Source organism: Pan paniscus, chromosome 18, assembly GCF_029289425.2.
Source record: "Pan paniscus chromosome 18, NHGRI_mPanPan1-v2.0_pri, whole genome shotgun sequence".
NCBI classification, from domain to species: Eukaryota; Metazoa; Chordata; class Mammalia; order Primates; family Hominidae; genus Pan; species Pan paniscus.
This window is the reverse complement of record NC_073267.2, coordinates 2,489,014-2,504,390: the sequence shown is the minus strand read 5'-3', so window position 1 is coordinate 2,504,390 and position 15,377 is coordinate 2,489,014. Positions and strand designations below refer to the sequence as shown.

General features: G+C 43.8%; 1 protein-coding gene across 2 annotated transcripts in view; it reads right to left on the bottom strand.

The window, feature by feature from the left end:
- Positions 1 to 15,377, bottom strand: part of LOC100972985 (meiosis specific with OB-fold) — a 38,764-nt gene that overhangs the window by 13,564 nt on the left and 9,823 nt on the right. For both annotated transcript variants that reach the window (XM_034940980.3, XM_034940978.3), the window contains exons 4-9: positions 13,061 to 13,192; positions 11,480 to 11,552; positions 8,813 to 9,008; positions 5,182 to 5,282; positions 4,301 to 4,353; positions 4,120 to 4,215 (exon numbers count right to left, since the gene is read on the bottom strand). In XM_034940980.3, the coding sequence (XP_034796871.1) occupies positions 4,120 to 4,215; positions 4,301 to 4,353; positions 5,182 to 5,282; positions 8,813 to 9,008; positions 11,480 to 11,552; positions 13,061 to 13,192 (651 nt within the window). The remainder of the gene's footprint in view (positions 1 to 4,119; positions 4,216 to 4,300; positions 4,354 to 5,181; positions 5,283 to 8,812; positions 9,009 to 11,479; positions 11,553 to 13,060; positions 13,193 to 15,377) is intronic.

Genomic DNA, 15,377 nt, shown 5'->3' with positions numbered 1-15,377 from the left:
ACTGCACTCCAGCCTGGGTGACACAGCAAGACTCCATCTCAAAAAACAAACAAACAAACAAAGCCTATTTTTGGGCCAAGCAAGGTGGCTCACACCTGTAATCCTTCAGGAGGCTGAGGCAGGAGGATTTCTTGAGGTCAGGAGTTTGAGACCCCCCCAAAAAAAAGAAGAAAAGAGAAGAGGGGAGGGGAGGGCAGGGGAGAAAGAAAAAACAGAGAAAGAGAAAGAAAGAGAGAGAAAGAAGGAACTACTTTGTGATTACTTTAATATGACCTACTGATCAGAAAACAAAGTTCCCATATAAATCGGGCTGCCCTTGAGTAGCCTAAAAACGGCTGTAGACACTGTCATTCCTGTCCCCGTTTTAGGGTTGTGTGGCAGGGCAGGGACTGAAATACACTCTATCAAGTTTACCTCACAGCTCGCTGAATGCCTGTGTGCTCTCTCAAGTTTCCTGAAATGGCATTATCTACAAATGATAATGCCAACATTTTAAAAAATGTTTCCAAAGTAACCATCACGGCTTTATTTTATTATTATTATTATTTTTTGAGACAGGGTCTTGCTCTGTCACCGAGGCTGCAGTGCAGTGGCATGAACACAGCTCACTGCAGTCTCTACCTCCAGGGCTCAAGCGGTCCTCCTATCTCAGCCTCCTGAGTAGCTGAGATCACAGGCACGTGCCACCATGCCCAGCTATTTTTGTTTTAATTTTTTGTAGAGATGGAGTCTCACTTATGGCTTGTCCCTTCTTGTAGGCAAAAAGATGATAAATTTTGATCCAGTAGTATCTTTTTCTATCAGTGACTGCTACTGATATTAAACACATTAAATATCCTCCACAAAAGCAATAGCAAAATTCCTCTTCCACACAATGTAATGTGGCTTGCAGAATACATTATTTCATGCTAAATTCCATTGTTACTCTCTTCATCTCTTCAGGTGAATTAAGCATCATCTACGATAACTAGGTAACTCATCTCCTAGAACTATGCTACAGAACATGCCTTCAGGGAGTGATCTAAAACTTCCCTCTTTTCCTCCCGGTCCCTCCTGCATGTCTGGCATAAGCCAGCAATAGCAATAAGGAGAATCCTATCATCCTATCCCTTCTCTTTTTTTTTTTTTTTTTTTTTTTTTGGAGACAGAGTCTCACTCTGTTGCCCAGGCTGGGGTGCAGTGGCATGATCTCGACTCATTACAACATCCGCCTCCCCGGCTGAAGCGATCCTCCTGCCTTAGCCTCCCTAGTAGCTGGGACTATAGGCACCATACCACCATGCCCGGCTAATTTTTGTATTTTTAGTAGAGATGATATTTCACCATGTTGACCGGGCTGGTCTTGAACTCCTAACCTCAAGTGATCCGCCCACCTCGGCCTCCCAAAGCGTTGGGATTACAGGCATGAGCCACTGCGCCTGGCCAGCAAAATCCTTTTAAAAGAAGAGCCTCAGCCTAGGCTTCATGGATTTGGGGTCCAGGAATATGACAGTTTATGCAAATTCTACACATGGGAATAGCACTACTCTGGGGAGAGGGTCATAAGCTCCCATCAGATAGGCAAAAGGTATATAAGATGCTCAGGCAGGGCACGGTGGCTCAGGCCTGTAATCCCAGCACTTTGGGAGGCCAAGACCAGTGGATCACTTGAGCCCAGCAGTTTGAGACCAGCCTGAGAAACACTGCAAAACCGCATCTCTACAAAAAGTACAAAAATTAGGCCAGGCACAGTGGCTCACACCTGTAATCCCAACACTTTGGGAGGCCAAGGCAGGTGGATCACGAGGTCAAGAGATCAAGACCATCCTGGCCAACATGGTGAAACCCCGTCTCTACTAAAAAATACAAAAAAATTAGCTGGCTGTGGTGGCGGGCGCCTGTAGTCCCAGCTACTTGGGCGGCTGAGGCAGGAGAATGGCGTGAACCCAGGAGGCGGAGCTTGCAGTGAGCCGAGATCGCACCACTGCACTCCAGCCTGGGCAACAGAGTGAGACGGTCTCAAAAAAAATAAAATAAAATAAATTAAAATAAATAAACCATACATAGTACCTCCCTCCAGGAAAGAAAAAACTGAAGAGTGTCACACTGTTGTCCTGAGTGTTGATAATAGACTATCGTGTGTTACCATCAATTTCCAACAGAGCAGTCAGAGCAAACCTCTCAGAGCCAAGTCAGATGCTGTCACCGCTCTGCTCCAAACCCCAGCCTGCTACCCCATGCAGAGCAGAAGCCAGTGCACTCTAACAGCCTCCGAGGCCTTCTTCCTGGGTGCCCCATCTCTTCTCAGAACAGCTCCTGCTGGCCTTGAACTCCTGGGCTCCAGCCACACCAGCCCCTGGGCGTTCCTCCCACACATAGGCACAGGGCTTTCCCTTGGTTATCCCTTTAGCCTCCTCATCAAGTCTTTGCTCAAACGTCACTCTCCCATGCGGCGTGCCTGACCACCTTGTGGCTCTCTAGGTCCTCCTGACTCTGTTCCACCTGTTCTCCTTAAATATTTCATAATTCACGGACATATTATCTTCATTATTTATTCTCTGTCTCTCCCTGCTGGAGGGTAAACTCCATGAGGGTGGAAATATTTATCCATTTTGTCGTTGCACCCCAGAACAGCACCCAACATACAGCACATGCTCAGTAAATTAGTTCAGTGAAGAGCAATTCGGGGCATGCACATCTCCTCCCATGGTGCTGCCTTCAAGGAGACAACATCCATGTGTTGGATGTGCAAGATTCAGAGTACTCATATAAAAACCAGAGTCTCAATATTTTACACCATTCCTCATAGTAATTCTATCTTTTAAAAATGCTGATAATGGTTTGGTCAAAAGCACACATTGCTTTATAATTCTGTCACTGCTGATGCTTTGTTACAGACCAGCAGAGTGAGCGTATGTTTTAAATGATACACTACATACTATACTCATAGCTTCATGAGATGGCGAAGGATTGATTACTCCATTTCTTTGGCAGTACTGGCTTGACGGTTATGTCTGCACTATAAAGCACCCTGGGAATGCTCACAGGCACTAATCCCTCATCTCCCCAGTCTGGCTCCCTTGATTTCATGCTGTAGTAAACTGTAACTCCTTCAACAACCACTCCAGGGGATCGTCTGGGCATTTAATGTGCAGTTATGAGCTAATGATACTACACAGAGAGTACTGTGTGCACGCGTATGCATGTGTTATCAATGTCCTAGCAGTAAAAGTTATTTGAATGTAGCAAAACTGAATTTACCTATTAGTCAATAATTTAGCATCCAAGCAATAAAATCGATCTCTCAAAAATTATCACAATGAATTATACTTTAAAATTAATCTGGTTTTTCACTTTTTTTTTTTTTTTTTTTTTTTTTTTTTGAGACGGAGTCTGGCTCTGTCGCCAGGCTGGAGTGCAGTGGTGCAATCTCGGCTCACTGCAACCTCCAACTCCTGGGTTGAAGTGATTCTCCTGCCTTAGCTTCCCGAGTAGCTGGGACTACAGGCGCACACTTTTACGCTTGGCTAATTTTTCTATTTTTAGTAGAAACAGGGTTTCACCATGTTGGCCAGGATGGTCTTAATCTCTTGACTTTGTGAGCAGCCCGCCTTGGCCTCCCAAAGTGCTGGGATTACAGGTGTGAGCCACCGCACCAGCCTTGTTTTTTTTTTAAGACGGGGTCTTGCTCTTGTGGCCTAGGCTGGAGTACAATGGCGCAATTTCAGCTCACTGCAATTTCCGCCTCCTGGGTTCAAGTGATTCTCCTGCCTCAGTCTCCCGAGTAGCTGGGATTACAGGCGCCCACCACCAAGCCCAGCTAATTTTTATATTTTTAGTAGAGACTGGGTTTCACCATGTTGGCCAGTCTGGTCTTGAACTCCTGACCTCAGGTGATCCACCTGCCTTGGCCTCCCAAAGTGCTGGGATTACAGGCATGAGCCACCGCGTCCGGCCTCACATTTCTTTAGTAAAGATATCAAAGTTCATTGTAAGTTTTTAAAAAAGTTATATAAAGCAATTTTTACTTCTAATTTGAATTAAATCCAGGCTGAATTTTCATTCTTAAATATACTGTATAAATATTGAAATGTGTTCAGTCATTTCCAAAGGGATAAAAGGTTTCACAAAGTTTTTTACCTGGATTAGTTGTAATAATGGTTTTTGAGATTACAGTTGCTGTCATGCAGTTCCGAAATTTGTCAAAATTTATTCTTACATCTGAGGCAAATATTACTGTTTGGGAAAAAAGCCATTTAAAATTATTACATGGGAGGATATAAAATGACAAATATTGGACACAATCATTGAATGATAATACCTGTTTCTCGTGGCATCCAGCTCTGTGCAAGTAGAATGGATTCATTATCCCAACTGCATTTGTTTAAAAAGAAGTAATACAAATTGAATACACTAGAAAAAACTGATAGTGACATATTATTTACAACAATAAAAGAAAGCTTCAGTGGCTGGGGTCAGCCATCCCCAAGGTGGTCAAAGACCTCCCAGTCTTAAGGATGCCAGCTTCCTCCTAGGGAGAATTTAACATCTCCATGAGAGAACATTCCTTCAACACACACTCTCCTCTAGTAATACTCTGCTCTGCCAATTCTTTATTTATTTTTCCAACACTTAATCACTCCAGGCTAGTTAGAACTAAAGCCTGAAGACTTTAAACTCACACTTTCAGACCATGAAGGTGAGTGTCCCCCAGTGGATAAACTGCTCAGGGGCCTTGATGGGTTGAAGACATTTTTGAAATCAGTTCCTTTGGTACCCAGGCATCAGAGGTCTAGACAATGCCTTGTTGTACCTGGCAGTGCTTCAGGGTGCAGTCCCCACCCTGGCCCACGTGCCCCTGTGTCCTGCCCTGCTCCAGGATACTTCCCAGGAAGCACAGAGGGAAACTCTGGCTTGTTCCATGGGACCTAATAAAACATCATTTGTTATACGACAGAATTCAATAATAAAACTGGGCACGGTGGAGTCCTCCTAAGCAATTCCATGCCATCTAAAGACCTCATTTTAAGGTGGTGTCCATAACAACTCAACATTCAAGAGTGAGATTTATTTTTTAAAATATCATTCATCTCCTATCATTATCCTCTCTTGATATGAAGTCCATCATATTTTTGATAAAATGAAAATGTCCTGGTGATAACAACAGGGATTTCACAGTTTGGAACAGACGTCGGTGTTTACCATGTCATCGCAAAAGAAGACTCTGTTTCATCATAGAGTCTAACTTCACACCTCTGGCCTTTTCTCCGGTCTGAAGTTGTAAAGTATTTTGGCTCTCCAACCTTAGAAATGGAAATAAATCATTACTCTTCACCTGTATGTAGAAGTACTTAAGTATTTGTTGATGAAAATACTCAAATGTTCCCCTTTTAAACACCAAATTAGAAATATTAAACTAGCAAGAACCAGTAATATATAGTTGATTATTTTAAAGCATCTTCTATCTCTAAACTACATGTACGTAGCTGAAGTTGTAAGTCACACAACACTTTTAAGAGACACAGGGAGACAGGTGCTTGAAGTAGAGACTGAAAGTCTTTTTAACATGTCACAACAAAGCTCCACGACAGGCCCCTCTGGGGCACCTACGTGGACTCCTCGAGGGCAGGGACTGTGTTTCCAGCACCTGTGTATCCCCACGGCTCAGCGTGGAACTCATATGACTGAATGGACTCAGGCTCTCTGGGGCTCAGCATCTCCGTCTTAGTGAACATCAAATATAGCATATCTGTGGTATAAAAAGTGTCCACAGGAAACAAACAAATATAGGATATGTCCTTTGCCTTCTCCACAGGGCTACCATGGTGAGAGCCACATGCAAGATACACAGGAAATTTTGACACTGTCCAATTCTGTCCATTGTGGGGTGAGATGATCAAAGAAGTGGAAATGCTCTTGCCCATTAAAGCAAGTTAAAAAAAAAAAAAAAGAAGAGTTGAAACTAGGACCCTTCTCTCCACCTAGTGGCTTCTCATGTGGGAACGGCAGGCACCTCTGAGAGATGCACAGCAGCAGGCCCAGCATGGACAGTCACTGGCCGCCCCCACCTCTGCCACCACTGCATCTGTGGTGCCCAGAGAAAGGGACCTAGAAAGGACAGCCAGAGGCTGAGAGGTCAGCCTAACATCTGGGGTTGGAGAGGTGGAGAACACTGTATTAAAAAGGAGTTTTAAAGTGAAACGCCAGTGGGGGTGAGAGGAAGAAACAACAGGTTAAATGAAAGTGTGAAGAGTGGCCGGGCTCGGTGGCTCACGCCTGTAATCCCAGCACTTTGGGAGGCCGAGGTGGGTGAATCACGAGGTCAGGAGTTCGAGACTAGCCTGGCCAATATGGTGAAACCTTGTCTCTACTAAAAATACAAAAATTAGCTGGGCATGGTGGTGCACGCCTGTAGTCCTGGCTACTCGGGAGGCTGAGGCAGGAGAATTGCTTGAACCCGGGAGGTGGAGGTTGCAGTGAGCCAAGATCACGCCACTGCACTCTGCACTCCAGCCTGGGTGACAGAGCAAGACTCCATCTCAAAAAAAAAAAAAAGTATGAAGAAAAGAAAATGTAAGAGGGCTGAAAGCCAAAGGGGAGATGAAAGGCATGAGAAGAAGTGACGTGACATATGAAAGGTTCCAGACTCACTGAGGGGGTGGGAAAGCTGCCGCAGTTTCCTGCTTACACTACTATATTCATTCAGGGTTGTAGACAATTCTTACTTCATTATAAATGTAATAGCATTGTCTAGAATTTGGGGAAATCGCAAACAATTGAGCACTCCTTTGAACAACTGAATAGGATTGAACATAAACTGCCTACAAAGTGACTTCTCCTGCTTTTCAAGATGATCATATAGCGGGCTTATTCCTTCTCCCTAAAGTATACAGATGCTCCCCAGGTGGCAGGCATGTCCTCCACAGCCAGGGCCCTGCCATCTGAAAGGGTCACGTTCTCTCAGTCACCATTTAATATGACAAGCAATTCACATTTACTTACATGAACTATCATAAGCATGTGTGTTTTTTCCTTTTTTTTTTTTGTCTCTTGACTATCATCCCTCTCTATATTAAGAAATTACTCTTGCCTCTTTATTTATTTATTTATCAACCCAGAATCTCGCTCTGTCGCCCAGGCTGGAGTGCAGTGGTGCCATCTCAGCTCATTGCAACCTCTGTCTCCTGGGTTCAAGTAATTCTCCTGCCTCAGCCTCCTGAGTAGCTGGGACTACAGGTACCTGCCACCATGCCCAGCTAATTTTTTTTTTTTTGAGACGAAGTCTTGTTCTGTCGCCCAGACTGGAGGGCAGTGGTACGATCTCGGCTCACTGCAACCTCCACCTTCCAGGTTCAAGTGATTCTCCTGACTCAGCCTCCCGAGTAGCTGGGACTGCAGGAACCTGTCACCATGCCCAGCTAATTTTTTTTTTTTTTTTGAGTCGGAGTCTCGCTCTGTCGCCCAGGCTGGAGTGCAGTGGCGCAATCTTGGCTCACTGCAAGCTCTGCCTCCCGGGTTCACACCATTCTCCTGCCTCAGCCTCCTGAGTAGCTGGGACTACAGGCGCCCACCACCTCGCCTGGCTAATTTTTTGTATTTTTAGTAGAGACGGGGTTTCACCGTGTTAGCCAGGATGGTCTCGATCTCCTGACCTCGTGATCCTCCCGCCTCAGCCACCCAAAGTGCTGGGATTACAGGCGTGAGCCACCGCACCAGGCCACCCAGCTAATTTTTGTATTTTTAGTGGCGATGGTGTTTCACCATATTGGCCAGGCTGGTCTCGAACTCCTGACCTTGTGATCCACCCACCTCAGCCTCCCAAAGTGCTAGGATTACAGGCATGAGCCACCATGCCAGGACTTTTTTTTTTTTTTTTTTTTTGAGGCAGGGTCTCCCTCTATTGCCCAGGCTGGAGTGCAGTGGCATGATTTTGGCTCACTGCAACCTCAACCTCCCAGGCTCAGGTGATCCTCCCACTTCAGCCTCCCAAGCAGCTGAGATTACAGGTACACACCACCACATCCGGCTAATTTTTGTATTTTTTGTAGAGATGGAGTTTCACCATGTTGCCCAGGCTGGTCTTGAACTGGGCTCAAGTGATCCATCTGCCTTGGTCTCCCAAAGTGCTAGGATCACAGGTGTAAGCCACTGTGCCTGGACTAATTTTCATGTACTTTATTTTGTGAAACTTTACTGTTGAGGTCTACATCTCAATCTCTGCCTTGTGGCTCTGGTCTGTCCAACTACAGAGCTCAGAACTTGCTACAGTAATTCAGACAGACGCTGATGCACCAGAAGGGAACACCCCCCTGGTGCCCCATGGAGTGCCATCCTCCCGTGCACCTCACCAGCATAGTCCCACTCCACCTATTAGACCATGGAGCCCTACAGCAGGGCAGTGTGTATTCCCACTCTCTCCCTGGTTGCTGGGCAGCTCTGAGCACAAAGGCACAGAACTGATCCCTTAACTTATTCAACTACGCCCCTTCAAGGAAGGTCATGGAGATTTTCGAGTCAATAAGCTTACCCTTTCCATTTACATCTTTGTTTAAGCAATGTATAAAAAGTTATCCTATAGTTAGCAGATCATTTATGAGCAGAGTGGAACACTGCATTTAGCATTCAAATACAATTTTATTTTACTACTCATCCACAGATAAAAAGCTAGTTTTCCTTTAATGAGAAGTGTTACTGTTTTCTTAATTCAGCATACTACCAAGATAGAGAAGAAAAGTTACCCCAGCTGATCGTGACCACTCCATCCCAAACACAGAACAAGTGACTGCACCTCCCCTGCCAAAATGCACTTGGCTTTGTCAGGGTTTTAACTTACCGACTTCACAGCTGCAAGCACGTTAATAATCCTCCCATTAAGACTGTGTCCATTTGCAACAATGTCACCCAGTGAATAATAATCATGAGACTCTTTAACAGGTAAATGTATCAAAGAAAGTAACTTTGTGTCCACTTCATAACTGGAACAAACTTTTACTGTTGAGTGATTCTCACTGAGCAACAGTTTACAGTTGCTAAATTGCAAAAACACAAGAAAGTTATTTGAAAGTGATCTTTGGATAGAAAAATATTTCCAGGTCCACATTTAAACTACATTTTTCATTGAAATTTAGACAATACTAATATATACTTTTTACTCTTAGAAACATTGAATAATACAGCAAAACATTTTTTGTTTACAGTGCACTTTCATTAAGGAAATGTTTTGAGAATTGATTTGTGTCGGGGTTCTAAGCATACCATTTGTCTGATCTTGCCCAAGGCTCTGCACTTGTTTCCTTCTCCAAAAAAATAGGAGCATAAAAGCGCTCTGAAACTTTCAGGGGTATACAAACCCAAGGACTGGTTGTTTCTCTCTCTTATGGACCTGGCTGTTCTGCCTTAGTGCCTCAGGTCACGGACTGTGTTTTTCCTACCCCTGCTGAGCTCTGCATGGAGCAGACGCAGAACACTGGCACAGTGAGCCCGAACTGAGGAGCTCTCCCTCCTGCACCGAGTCCCTCCCGGCCCTTGGACTCTGTGCCCCAGCAGTCCTCTAACCCAGCCCCACCTCCTCCCCACTGCTCGGCCTCACTTACCTACCTCATCACTTCTCTCCCAAGCCACTGCCTTGCTCTCCTAACTAAGCTTCATTCCCCTACAGTCCATCCTCCATAAGCAAAGTGATCTTCCTAAACCACAAATATGAAAATATTATTTCCCAGCTCAAAGACCGTCATTGTGGCTACCAGTCACAAAGGAAATAACTCGGTATGAAAGCAAAGCTGTCTGTAAAATATCTCTGCTTCCACCTTAAGCTTCTCCTCCTGCCCATGCCCTGCATTCCAGCCGTATCAGACTATTACATTATGAAATTGGTATTTCTAGATGAAAAATAGTAAAACATCAGCAGTTTCATATGGCTCAACCTAATATTAACTGTTCTGGAAAAGACAGGAGGTTTCCTGTTTCTTCCCTCTACCAAGAATGTTCTCTCCATCTAACCATCCATCCATCACTTCCATGAATACTGAGAATCTGTTATATACCAGACCCTATGCTAGGCACAAGGGATATGGTGGTGAAGAAGGCAGACAAGACCTTTGATCTCATGAGGCTCACATATGTGAGGGGGAGACCCAAGAACAATGAATCAAACAATCTCAGACAGTGACTTGGGTTATGGTGACAAAAGCCAGGGCAAAATCCCAGTAATTGACCATTAGCGCTACCACAAACAGAGTAGATGGGGAAGGTTGAAGAAGATGACATTTAAGCTGTGAGTCAATAACCCAAAGAAGCAAACAGTCAAACAGATGGGAGAATGTTCTATGCAGAGAGAGAATAGAAAATACAAAAGTTTGGCCAGGCGCGGTGGCTCACGCCTGTAATCCCAGCCCTTTGGGAGGCCGAGGCAGGTGGATCACTTGAGGTCAGGAGTTCGACACCAGCCTGGCCAACATAGTGAAACCCCACCTCTACTAAAAATACAAAAATTAGCTGGGTGTGGGGCGTGTGCCTGTAATCACAGCTACTTGGGAGGCTGAGGTGGGAGAATGGTTTGAACCCAGGAGTTAGAGGTTACAGTGAGCCGAGATCGTGCCACTGACCTCCAGCCTGGGCAACAGAGTGGGACTCTGTCTCAGTAAAAAATAAAAAATAAAAATAAAAGGAAATACAAAAGTTCTTAGTGCAGAATGAGTTCACGGTGTTCATGAAATATAAAGAAATTCACTGTGGCTACAGAGAAATAAGGCTTGAGAGTCTGGCATGAGATGAGGTCAGAAAAGAAGGTGGGAACGGGTCACAGTTGATGCGAGTGTAAATGCCGTAGACTGCCGTGCCCACCAAGAGCCCTTTACAGGCTGGTACAGGGCACAGCTACACCCTTCTCTCCAGAACTGCCAGACCTGCCTTTGAGCTGATGCCTTGCCCCATCCTGGGGATTTGGGGAGTGGATGGACTACAGCCAGGGCACTGCTCTAAGGGACCACTCCCACTCCAGAGCTCCCTCCCGGCTCCTGCTGAGGCTCCAGGTGAACCCACTTCTCTGCTCAGCTGCTTCCTGGTCTATCCTCGCAGGGTTCCCCTGAGAGCTCACCCTCAACCAACCACTCCCACAAGAGTCCTCCTCTCAAGCTCTGCTTCGAAGGAATCTGCCCTAAGATGGTAAGCCTGTGAGTAGAAGGATACCTTGACAGGAAAAAAGACAGATGTAATTTCCAAAGTTTATCTTTTCTCCTCATTCAGTTTTAACATGACAAAGTCAAATTTTTGTAAATCTAAGAATGAGAATCAAAGTACTAAAACCAAAGCCATTTTTCATGTGACTCTGTATCAAAGTAAATTATGTCATAATCAAAGATGAATTTTGTAAGAGAAAATTAAACTCCTCATTTTTATTGAAATAGAAACAGAACACTTTTAGTAAGATCTCTGCTAATCTGATACAACATTATTAGTAATGATCATTCTGGCACAATCTCTATGCTAGACAGATGCTTACCTAGGAGTTGCAGGGCTGAATTTTTCTTCTCTTTCTATTTCCTTTCTTTGGATCAGAGGATTTTCAATTATCACTAAAACAGAGGGCAAAGTATGATGATATTACAAAACAGTAACAAGATAAACACTAACATCCTAAATAACATCCTGTTTAATTTATGATCATCATCGACTCTAGGCTTTAAAAATTTCTCACCTCATTCATCTTCTCCATCATCAACATATAACATATTTTGATACTGAGATGTCAAAATTGAAATCTTTATCTCCATATGTAACTAATATTCCAGCATTTATTCAAGGGATGTCTATAGCTATACTGGGCCCTAAGAAGTTTGTGAAGCTTTCTGCCTTCATAGTCCATATGTTCAATGACCCTATTATTCAACTAGAGAGATACCATACATTGTCCTGAAAGTTAACAATACAAGGCAATATATGATTAGGTTCTAAATAACTGGTATGGGGAGTCGGCTGCTTGAGACCACAGTATGAAAGAGGAGTGTTTTCATTACCTGCATTACTTTTTTCTCTTTTCCTATCGTGAAGAACTAGTATACATGCTTTCTTGTTCCTTTTATGAGGCTAGGGCTCATAAAAGTTATCTGTTGAGTGACTAAGTTCCACACGTTATACTAGGTACACCATCTCATTTAATATTTACAAGAACCTAATGAGGTATTATTTCATAGTTGAGACCCAACAAGATTAAGAAATTTTCTCAAAGCCATAATGTAAGTAAATGTTGGAACTGGGATTTGAATCTAGACCTCTGTGTTTTCAAAGTCTCCTGTTCTTTCTACTATATGAGGCTGTTCTGTCAAAGAGATACTGGGGTGAATAGATGTAAAAGATTTGGTATTTCAACTAAAAGTAAAGTTCCTTAAAATCCCATTAACAATTTAAATATCAGTTTTTATCAAAATCTATTCAGTGGTCAAATGTCAACTTTTATAAAAATATATTCAGTGGCCGTATTATATGTCTATAGAAAGATAACCAATTATAACAATAATATGGGTTGATGCAAATTGAAATATGTAATAAACCAAAGACAGTAAGGTTATCTAGTAAAAATATAACTATCACGTTTGTATGCTTCAAGTAACATTCTGAATGCCTTGCATTGCAGTCTTTTTTTTTTTTTTTGAGACAGGGTCTTACTCTGTGACCCAGGCTGGAGTGCAGAGATACGATGTTGGCTCGCTGCAACCTCCACCTCCAGGGCTCAAGCCATCCTCCTGCTTCAGGCTCCTTAGTAGCTGGTACTACAGGCCCACGCCACCATACCCAGCTAATTTTTTGTATTTTTTGTAGAAATGGGGTTTTGCCATGTTGCTCAGGCTGGTCTCGAACTCCTGAACTCACGCAATCCACCCCCCTCAGCCTCCCAAAGTGTTGGGATTACAGGCATGAGCCACCGTGCCCCACTGCATTATACTCTTAACACTTGATTTTTTCTGATAAAGTTCTTGAGAATTATGAACTGTGTCTCATTTCAACTCCTTCAGTATAGTTACCATAAACATACCACAGGAATAACACTATGATGGAAAAAGTTTAAGAATCAATGCCAACTTACCACAATCACCAACCCTAAAGCTGTCAGAAAGAGACTTGATGTAATCTTCATTGCCCCAGGAAGCTGCATTTACAAAATGTGCTGGTGAATCCCGAATGGTGAAGCTGAAAGTGTACCTTTCTGATCCAATATCTAAGGGAAAACCAATGCTTTTATTTTTCAAATGAAGAGTTTCAATCGCTTCTCTGCCTTTTGATAAGTGTTACATGAAAAGTTTCATTTCAATTATAAACAAATGATTATTTGTTTAATCAAATAACTATTGATTATGATAATAAAAATACTCAAATGCATAGTACAAAATGTTCTTTCAGATGTATATTCTATAACATGCTTCTATGAATTTCAAACTGAAGTGGTAACAGGTTGCCCCCTTGCTCCCTTCCCTGGTGATCTGTGTATTTGGAGGGAAAAACATGTAAACTTCAGCCATCCAGGTATTACTTTAGGTTCTTGTTTTCTTTCTTACTGTTGTTTCAACCTAAGTCATAATTAAGATCTAAATAGTTATTTCAGTCCCAGCTACTTAGGAGGATGAAGCAGAACGACTGCTTAAGCCCAAAAGTTCAAGGCTTCAGCAAACTGTGATTGCCCCACTGCTCTCCAGCCTGGGCAACAGAGCAAGACCCCGTCCCAAAAATAAAAATAGGCCAGGCGCGATGGCTCACGCCTGTAATCCTAACACTTTGGGAGGCCGAGGCAGGTGGATCACCTGAGGTCAGTTCAAGACCAGCATGGCCAACATGGTGAAATCCTGTCTCTGCTAAAAATACAAAACTTAGCCAGGCATGGTGGTGCGCGCCTGTAATCCCAGCTACTCGGGAGGCTGAGGCGGGAGAATCGCCTGAACCCAGGAGGCGGAGGTTGCAGTGAGCCGAGATCCAGCCTGGGTGACAAGAGAAAAACTCTTGTCTCAAAAATAAATAAATAAATAAATAAATAATAAAATAAAAATAAAAATTGGCCAGGCACAACAGCTTACCCCTGTGATCCCAGGACTTTGGGAGGCGAGGTAGGAGAATCACTTGAGGCCTGGAGTTCAAAACCAGCCTGGGCAACATAGGACACCATCTCTACAGAAAATTTTAAAATTAGTGGTGGCACTCATCTTTAGTCTCAGCTACTTGGGAGGCTGAGGAGGAAAGGTTGCTTGAGCCCAGTTTAAGTGTGCAGTGAGCTTTGAATGCACCACTGCACTCCAGCTTGGGAAGAATGAGTTCAGGGTGTTTATGAAATGTACACCCAGGCTGGAGTTCAGTGACGTGATCTCTTGGCTCACTGCAACCCCTGCCTCCCAGCAGCTGAGACTCAGCTTCCTGAGCAGCTGGGGCTACAGGCGCACACCACCATGCCAGGCTAATTTTTGTTTTTTTTTGTTTTTTTTTTTTTTAGTAAAAACGGGTTTTGTTTTTGTTTGTTTTTGAGACGGAGTTTCGCTCTTGTTACCCAGGCTGGAGTGCAATGGCGCGATCTCAGCTCACAGCAACCTCTGCCTCCCGGGTTCAAGCAATGCTCCTGCCTCACCCTCCCAAGTAGCTGGGATTACAGGCACCTGCCACCATGCCCGGCTAATCTTGTACTTTTAGTAGAGACGGGGTTTCACCATGTTGGCCATGCTGGTCTCGAACTCCTGACCTCGTGATCCGCCTGCCTCAGTCTCCCAAAGTGCTGGCATGAGCCACCGTACCTGGCGAGACAAGGTTTTTTAGTAGAGGTGGGGAAGAACAGAGTGAGACCCTGTCTCTAAAAAAAATAAAATAAATTTTAAAAATAATTAAAATAAGTTATTTCAAAACAAATTATGTGCTACTTAATGAGGACCACTAGGGGTCAGCAAATACTTTTTTTCCAAAATAGAAATTTCATATTGGTTTTGCTAATTAAAAATTACAACCTGGCTGGGTGCAGTTGCTCCTGCCTATAATCCCGGCACCTTGGGAGGCCAAGGGGGTAAGATTGCTTCAGCCAAGGAGTTCGAGACTGGGCAACAAAGTGAGACCCTCTGTCTCTACAAAAACTCCAAAAATTATTCAGGCATGGTAGCATGTACCTGTCCGGGCTACATGCGAGGCTGAGGCAGGAAGACCACTTGAGCCCAGGGTTGAGGCTGCAGTGACCTGTATTCACATTGCTGCACTCCAGGCTGAGTGACAGAGCGAGACCCTATCTCAAATTTTTAAAAAAATTAATATAACCTAATATACATGTAAATTATAGACATATTCTGAACTATCTATTAGTGTCTACCTCTGGGGAGAGGACTAGGATGGCACGAGTGAGGAGCTGAAAGGGGGAATTTCACTTTTCAAATCTATGA